The sequence below is a fragment of the Rhinopithecus bieti genome, unplaced genomic scaffold (genome assembly GCF_001698545.2).
Source record: "Rhinopithecus bieti isolate Rb0 unplaced genomic scaffold, ASM169854v2 scaffold_39586, whole genome shotgun sequence".
Taxonomy (NCBI): domain Eukaryota; kingdom Metazoa; phylum Chordata; class Mammalia; order Primates; family Cercopithecidae; genus Rhinopithecus; species Rhinopithecus bieti.
Genome location: NW_016816842.1, coordinates 738,450 through 747,450, shown reverse-complemented (window position 1 = coordinate 747,450; position 9,001 = coordinate 738,450). Strand labels below are relative to the sequence as shown.

Here is a 9,001-nt window from a genome sequence, read left to right as displayed (position 1 = left end):
CTTTTTTCACTTAGCACACTGCTTTGAGGCTTTTTGTGTCCAGCTTTTTTCACTTAGCACACTGCTTTGAGGCTTTTTGTGTCCAGCTTTTTTCACTTAGCACACTGCTTTGAGGCTTTTTGTGTCCAGCTTTTTTCACTTAGCACACTGCTTTGAGGCTTTTTGTGTCCAGCTTTTTTCACTTAGCACACTGCTTTGAGGCTTTTTGTGTCCAGCTTTTTTCACTTAGCACACTGCTTTGAGGCTTTTTGTGTCCAGCTTTTTTCACTTAGCACACTGCTTTGAGGCTTTTTGTGTCCAGCTTTTTTCACTTAGCACACTGCTTTGAGGCTTTTTGTGTCCAGCTTTTTTCACTTAGCACACTGCTTTGAGGCTTTTTGTGTCCAGCTTTTTTCACTTAGCACACTGCTTTGAGGCTTTTTGTGTCCAGCTTTTTTCACTTAGCACACTGCTTTGAGGCTTTTTGTGTCCAGCTTTTTTCACTTAGCACACTGCTTTGAGACTTTTTGTGTCCAGCTTTTTTCACTTAGCACAATACTTTGAGATTCATCTATGTCGTTGCCTATTGTAGTACTTTGTTCCTTCAAATTGCTGAGTGAGATTCTGTTGCACAGTTCCACAATTCCCCAGGGAAAGGACTTTCTAGTGTGTTTTAAAAGTCTTTCCTCCACAAATGTTTGCCTGGGCTTTGCTACAAGAGTGCTCCTGTTCAGTGATATGTCATAGCTATATATTTTTCCACCATCAGCCAGTCATCGGCCTGCAGCTACTAGAGGAGCTAGAACTCCAGAATCTTTAATTGTCATGATTTATTTATTTTGTTGGCTGATCGGTCTGCCCACTCACTCGTTCTTTGTTTTAGTGAATGCCAACTGAGAGCCAGGCACTGAGCAGATAGTATTTAACAAGGATAGGATTGGTTCCTATCCCCACAGGATTTATGATTTTGAGCTCATTAATCCCTTCATGACATAAGAAACAGGTTGGAGAAGGAGTAAAGGGGACATGATGAGAACACTTTGACCACAAGTCCAAGGTCTTCAGGGGCAGTTACTAGCATATCAGTATGGAGAGGACATTCAATTCTGCAACTGTCTTTCCTCTGTTTTGTTGTTGTTATTGTTTTGTTGTTGGTGGTGGTGGTGTCTTCCTCTGTCACCCAAGCTGGAGTACAGTGGCTTGATCCTAACTCACTGCAGCCTTGAACTCCTGGGCTCAAGCGATCCTCCAGCCTCAGACTCCTGAGTACTGAGACTACAGGCATGAGCCACCATGGCTGGTCAATTAAAAAAAAAAAATTGTAGAGACAGGGTCTTGCTTTGTTGTCTAGGCTGGTGTCTTGAACTCCGGGCTTCAAGCGATTCTCCCACTTCGGCTTCCCAAAGTGGCATCTTTTCTTCTTTTGGTAACAGGAGGGCCCTATTGAAGAGAACCAATGTGCTATTTCTTCGTAGTTTTCAATTCCTAGGGCTGGACTGTGGTAGCCACTTGGCACAATGAGCAGGAACTAGAGGTCAAAAAGATAAAAATATCCCAGGAGTAGATATTTATGTTGATTTGTATTGAAATCATAGGAGACACTCATAGTGTTTTCCTATGAATTCTCCCCTTTAACCCTCATGATAACTCTGTGAGGCAATGATTATTATCCCCACTTTACTGATCAGGACACTGAGGGTCAGAGAACTGGGCAGCCTCTTAGGCCTGATGTCATGATCTGGGAAAACAGCCACAAAATGGTTGGAGAGTGTCTCGTACCAGCTGATGGTGCTGCAAGTATGCATGGGGTCAATACACATCAACATAAATACCGTCATGCCTGGCATCTTTTTATCTTTCTGACCTGAAATTCCTGCTCACTGTGCCAAGTGGCTACCACAATCCAGCCCTAGGAACTGAAAGCTGCCACAGCCGTTCAATATCCAGTATGGGAGAGGACTCTGACCTGTATGATCTATGCATTGTGCCCCTTACCTTTGACTTCCCAAGCAACCAGAAAATGGCTCATTGCGCATTGCTGAGCTTTAGCCCAACAGTCTAAAACCACTTTTTAGCTCTTTATTTGCTGGCAATCAAAGCCTGAGGTGGAGGTTCTGTGTTGCCAGGTCAGTGGCACAAGCAGGATAAGCACTCAGGCCAGCTTATCGTGCACAGCAGAAGTTCCTTCCATTTTAGGTTCACAACAATTACCAGGGTGCAGCATTATTCACAATAGCCAAAATATGGAAACAACGTAAGTACCTATCAACAGATGAATGGATAAAGAAACTGTGGTGTACATTACCACATGTGGAATATTATTCAGTATTAAAAACAGAGATCCTGCCATTTGCAACAATGTGGGCAACAAGGAACCTGGAGGACATTATCAAGCGAAGTCAGCCAGGCTCAGAAAGACAAACAATGAATGATCTCACTTCCATGTGGAATCTAGAAACAAGTTGAACTCATAGAAACAGAGAGTAGAATGGTGGGAAAGTACAGAAATGGGGAGAAATAGATCAAAGAGTACATACGTGCAGTTATGTAAGATGAATCAGCCTCGAGATCTAATGTACGGTCTGAGTACCACAGTTAGTAATACTGTGTTGTATACTGAAAATTTGCTAAGAGAATAGATTTCAGGTGCTCTTAACACACACACACACACACACACAACGAGATGATATAATAATTTGCTTGACTATAATAGCCATTTCACTGTGTATATTAAAACACCATGCTGTATACCTTAAATATATACAATTAAAAAATAAAATACAAAAAAAAACTAGTATGAGAGGAGAGAAAGTCTGAAAATGATGTGATGTTTATAAGTCTGCCTAAGCTGAGCGGGAGCAGTCCTGGGTTCCTGCTCAGACCTCAGTTGGGATTGTGAGCTGTGGGGCTTGGAGAGCTGAGTGGGTGGGGCTGGCTCAGGAGAGGAGAGTGCTACTGGCCACCTCCATTCATTTGGAAAGCGGTAGCCCTGATCCAACCTGCCAAAAGGTCACCTTCATGCCCCAAACTGCCATTATTGGCCTCCCCCAGTGCCAAGGTTTTTGCCATAAAGCATATGAGAGGCTCATCGTCCCCGACCTGCAAGGTATCCAAGGAAGCAATTCATTCACGAATGTGTATCTAGACAGGCAGCCACATTCCTTGGCCACCATGAGTGTAAGGTCCATGGCCCACCATCTTAAAGTTCTGCAGATTCTCCCCACCAGAGCACACAAAGGCTTACTTTCCCCTCTCCTCCAACCCATGAAGAGTTGGCATGGAAGGCATAGTGGGAGACATTGAGGAGGAAATTGTAAGTTTCTGAATTGGTCTCTTATGCTCTCCAATTCACATAAATAAAAGTATATGTTATATCTAAGTTTGGCTTTCTGCCATTTAGGTCTGTTTGTCCCTCCCTCCCTCCCTCCCTCCCTCCCTCCATCCATCTATCCATCCATCACCAAAAGTGTACTTCCCCAGTACTGAGAATACAGAAATGGCTCAGCCTCCACATTTGCCATGTGGAAGTTCACTGTACAACTGTTCCATTGTTTAAGTGATGCCCTCCTGTAAAGTAACTTGTTGCATTCTAGTCTGGTTTTCTTGTTTGTAAGAGGAAAACACACAATGAAAATGATATTAATTTTATTGCATCATTTTGCTGACTAGAACGCCAGACTTATAGTGGATATAAGTATAAAAATAACCAAATTCTTACAAATAATATTTTACTGCTACAGTACTGAATAATTAGTGGAGGTTGCAATTATAATACAACTTTAAATAACATTCTCATAATAGGTTTAACACAATCAATCAGGGACTAAGGTTTAAAGGTTTACAAAGAGAAATCCAGGACAACATGAAAACTCCAAAAGTTCATATTCCAGCTACACGCTTCATTTAACCATCAATCCACCAACACAAACATTCACAAAACTCAGAGCAACTCATGATGAAATAGTCATTCTCTTTTTAGGACAGGCCAAGGTTAATAAAGAAAGGTAAATGAGTCGGATTAGTTTCCCAGGCAGAACTGATTCCATCCCATCCCTGGCCTATCCCATCCTCCCTACCCAAGAAATCTGTAATGAAGTATGGTTAAGTGCAATTTAAAAATCAGAATATGCAAATTCTTCAAAATGTCCTCTTTGAAAATGCCTAGGTGACAGACCCAGTCTCAGACCTGTCTCTTTTTAGACCTAAATGGTCCTCTTTGGTTTCACAGGGTTTCCTGTGAGCAGTTTACACCAGATATGATGGAGTATAATGCTACTGAGGATACTTTACTACAACAATTAATTGGCATTTAATACTTTCATGTTCCTACTATTTTAACCAGTTCTCTTCCTTGGAGATTTAAGAAAAAGAAAAAAGAAAACATACCCAAAGGCAAACTCTACAAAACCAGTATCTCTGTTTCCAAAAACACACATGAGAACCTCAGAATGACACTTTGTTAAGGGAGGAAACGAAATGTCCCTTCTCATCCACACAAATGCTTTCAGATAGGAAAAAAAAGATGATACTAAGGGTAATTTCAAGTAAAATACAAAATATTGAAATACTGAACTTTGCATTCTTCCTCTTTCCAAAGAAGTGCTGTAGTCTCAAAATTGGTGTTTTTTAGAACTATGGGTCAAAACCCTAGTTTTGGGTGTGTTAGGCTAAACTTAGCCAAGGGCAACTGGACTGGACAGCTCCTCTTCTTCAGGCAGAGTTAAATCGGCTTACAGGACACCTGGGTATTTCACCAGGGGGCAACACAGTTTCACACAGGCATCAAAAAGCCACGCGAGGTGGGTGACCCAAAGGTGCCCGCTCTGGGAACTTCCACATCTGAATAGGTGTCATCCTTCAACACCTTGGCTAGCCATCCAGCCTAGGAGTCCAAAGATGCTGCCTTCTCCCTTGGGCCCACTTTAAGAGTTACCTCTTCAAGAACTCAATCGTCACATCTTGAAGTTTTTGACCTCAGATGCCATCAGCCAGCTTGACTGAACCACCTATCAGCAATTTTGGCTCTAAATGACTTAGCTGCTTCTGAAAATATACTTCCCCTCAAAGGAGGAAGATGTGTCAGCGTTTAAGACATTCCACTGAATATGTTCCCAATTCTGAAAACAGTTCACAAAAATATGCTCCCAGTATGTGGGAGCTATGGCCTTACCATGGGAACAAGGCAAGCAGCTCTCAGATGGATGTGTACGTCTGACTGCGCTTGTCAGAAACCCAGGTCCTCGCCCTACACTTCCTATACCAAAGCCACGTGCCGGTGTGCTTCTTGCTGAGCACAAGCCAGCCACTATTTTCTTAATGACAAGTGTCTAAGAAAGATATGTAAAAGCCAACCTGAAAGCACATTTTCAAAAGGGTATTCAGCATTTTTTTTTTTGAATTTCATACCATTAGTTTGGTTACTCCTTAAAATAATATGAAGGTTCCTTAAAAGAAACTTATTTTAAAAGCCCTTTCTCCCTTGCCCTCTTTGACATTTAAGGTACACAGGACGGTGATGGGTGTGCCAGGATAGTGAGGCAGGGGCTACAGTGGGCAGAGCAGCTGGGGGAGTCAGGCAGACAAGGATTTCAGTACTGCTTCTACAAGGCAAGCTATGTATCCTCTCTGAAGGTCTCTGTATCTGAGAAATGGGCACTTCCATGCCCACCTCTCGAGGATGCTGGAGCCTTTCCCAGAGCCTGGTCGTGGTAGGAGCATGACAGTTCATCTGCCTAAAGACACAGACTCCAGGGCCTTGGGCTGGCTCAAGGGGCAGAGGAAAAGACAATGCAATAAGACCCTCTGGAGCTTAAACCAAACCACTGATGCCAGGGAGCCAGCCAGCCACCCTTCCCTGCTGCAGTGTGTGACAGGACACACAGATGCCCTGCACCCGGCTCTTCTCTACAGAGGTTTAAGCATCTCTTGAGCTGTTACACATCACTTGCCCCTTCCTCTCACCTTCCCCCAGCTGTGGGACATTGCTGCAGGACTGTGGCATCTGTGCACGTGAATCACACACCCCAGCTGCAGGGGATGACATGGAGCAGTGTCTGGGCGGAGAGCCTTGGTGTGCCAAGTGTGCATCCAGCCCTCTTCTGCTACCGGGTGTTTCCCCTCGGCCTAGGCAGGACCCTTCTGTAGCTAGGAACCCCATGCAGGAGTGCAGCTGGCCCTCCCTTCCTCACAGGCTCACAGCCATGCTTTATTCATGTCCCCTTAGAGCCTCATGCCCTGGAGGTGCCTTCCCCGCCCCCACACGCCTCCTGGAAACTGTGGAGACAGTGTGAACTCAACCTTGTGGGTGCCTCCTTTTTTTCTCAGTTAAAACAACAACAAAATAAATAATCCACTCCATACGGAAGAAACCCATGAAGAAGCAGCATTCTTGGAACTCACAGGACACCGTTTTCTGGATGTTGGGATTCTTCCCAAGAATGCTTTTGGGACAGAACACTTCATTTTGTGGAGCTGGCGGCTTCTGGCTCCAATAGAGGAGATGATTTGTCAGCTGTGATGTCAGCTGAAGGCAGCAGAAGTGTGTGCCTGGGAATAGCCTCCCTGCATGGCTCTTCCCACAGCTGCGGGTCCTGGGGATGAGCAGGCATGCTGCGGAAGGAGCCAAGAAGCCAAGTCTGTGGGCTCAGGTGAGCTGCAGGAGCTCGGAGCTCTCCAGTTAGGTGCGAGGCCGTGAGCCACAAAGGGCCATTGGTTCTACAGAGAGAGGCAAGGCCCAAGATTTCAAAAAGGCAATACTTTGAAATTTTAGGTTAGCCTCCACTGATAAAAACAGTTCTCCTTTTATTTATCTCACGGATGAGTACAATTTAACTACTAAAATGCACCTCCCCTAACTGGGGCTCTTGCTACAGCAGGGTGATGGTGAGTGGTGGAGACCACGGGACACTGGAGTTCATCCTTAAAACCATCAGGGCCAAGGATTATGTGAGAATAGGGATTATATTTAGAGGACCTTGAAGAAACCACCATGCCCGGGGCAGAACTGTCCCAGTGGCTGCACCATTTCCAGAAATGTGTGTGCTGCGGCGCTCCCCACTTCAGGGTGGAGACAATTCTTTTACCTCTGTATCCCTTCACTTCATCCAAAACCAGGATGCCCCAAAGCAGGCCAATAAACAGTTCCACAGGTGGCAATTAAAGACACCGAGTACTGGATGTCTCCCTGGCAGGACCCACGTCACAGGCATAATAAATAAGACGAGTGGAACTTCCTTCCGGGTCAACCCTCAGTTCCTCGACCAACCGGAAGTCTTCAGTTCTCCCACACTGACTGGAAGTATAACCACATTTCTGGAGAGTGCGACATAGCCATATAAAGAGGTACAAATGACTGGGTGAGAAAAAAAAATAGTTATTTCTTCAGCCGAATAAACAGCTTTGAGTGGTTGAAAGTTTACATGGGGTTTGTGGATGAGATTCTGCATACAAAGTGCTGCAGTAGCAGGTGAGCAAACTCACATGTGGCTCCATCTCGGCTCCCTGTTCTTCCTCAGGGATCCACGCAGCTTCCCAAAGCACTGTCGATGCAGGAAATCTAACCTGCCTATTCAGCCCCTCCCGCTAAACACATCCAGCTGCAGGCGCTCATTAAGCTACTTTCGTAGAGTGGTGAAACCTGCATTCAGTTTGACATTTCTCCTCCTTACGCAGCTGCCTCTGGCCTCCACGATGGTGGTCAGAGTCCAAGGCCCCAGGCTGGACCCTCATGGATGAAAAATGCCCCCCTGCCTGTAATCGGCCTGCGGAGCCTCCAGCTGAAACCAAATGTAATTTGTTTTGCCTGATCCAGGCTTGTTTGAAAAAGTGAGATCTAACTGCAAAGAGATTAAAAAAAAATCTTAAATAAATGTGTCACCTTGACTTAAAAAAACACATTGCAATTGTGTGCTGTGCCTCACACATTTCCTCATTGTGGGGGTTGGCTTGGAAACTGTAGCATAAGACAACCTAGAAACATATGAAAACACTGTCCATTCAACGGCGACATCTTCAGACTTTAGTGGTACGCTCATCCTCATCTGTTGTTTAGCACACAGGCGCTGGGCAGGAAAATAATTAACAAGCCAGTATTTTGCTGCAAATGAATCACCAAATTGCTGCCTATGGAAGTGTCTCAGGAAAGGAAGCCTTCTTTCTGGAACAGTCTTGAAACAGATCCAAAAGGAAACCTCCCACCCAATTTACTAAAGTGCAAATGAAGGGAAAACCAGGTCCCTGCACTGATGTCTAGTGGTCTGCCCTGGCTAATAGTCGCCCTGGTGCCAGTGCCATGGTGCAGTCACTCAGAGAGACTCTCTTGATACTGGCCCACATTCACGTTCACAGTAACAACAAAGGTGCCAAATGAGCAGCCTGTGGTTCCACATCCACCTGTCCCCTCCACTGTGGTCACGCCCCGCATGCCTGTCCCTCTTCCTGCTTGCCACTCAGCGTGGCTCCGACAAATCCTGGGCGCAGCCTCCTGGTGCGGTCCTCTGAGTCAGAGGTCCCAGGCGACTGGCTCAGAGCAATGAGTCCCTCTCTCTCCTGGACTTAAAAGTAGTCTCTTCTTCTGCTTTCATCACTGATGAAAGACGGGTTATACTGTCCGGGGAAAATGCAAGAATGCCGTGATCCTGGCAGTCCAGTGTAGGCCGGGTAGAGTCCGTTTCGTTCAAGTTCTGGATTCCTTACACTTGTGGGCTGGTGGCCAAAGAGAAAAGAAGAAAAGTCAATTTATCTTTCTTGGGTTTAAATTACAGTGTTAAATCCCAATGATTTTAGACCAATGTAGGAAAAGATCTGGGTTTATCCCGTATGATGTGGTTCTACTGATTATTTCTAATTTTTTTAAAGTGTCTTTTCTCTCTGGAGCACAACCCGCTTTAAATCTTTCCTGTCCCTGCCACCATGCAGAAGGCGACTAATGCAAATGGAGGAAATGACCTTTGTAAAGTCCTATGACCACCTAGTTGCAGGTGGAATTAGGACCCCAAACCAGGAGGCCAACAGCAATCCTCAA

At 45.1% G+C, this 9,001-nt stretch overlaps 1 protein-coding gene across 4 annotated transcripts in view; it reads right to left on the bottom strand.

The window, feature by feature from the left end:
• Nucleotides 1-3,607: 3,607 nt before the first annotated feature.
• The window catches only part of HEG1 (heart development protein with EGF like domains 1), an 89,345-nt gene continuing 83,951 nt past the window's right edge, over nucleotides 3,608-9,001 (bottom strand). For all 4 annotated transcript variants that reach the window (XM_017855351.1, XM_017855354.1, XM_017855353.1 and 1 more), the window contains one exon: nucleotides 3,608-8,682. In XM_017855351.1, coding sequence (XP_017710840.1) covers nucleotides 8,533-8,682 — 150 coding nt within the window. In that variant the 3' untranslated portion in view covers nucleotides 3,608-8,532. The remainder of the gene's footprint in view (nucleotides 8,683-9,001) is intronic.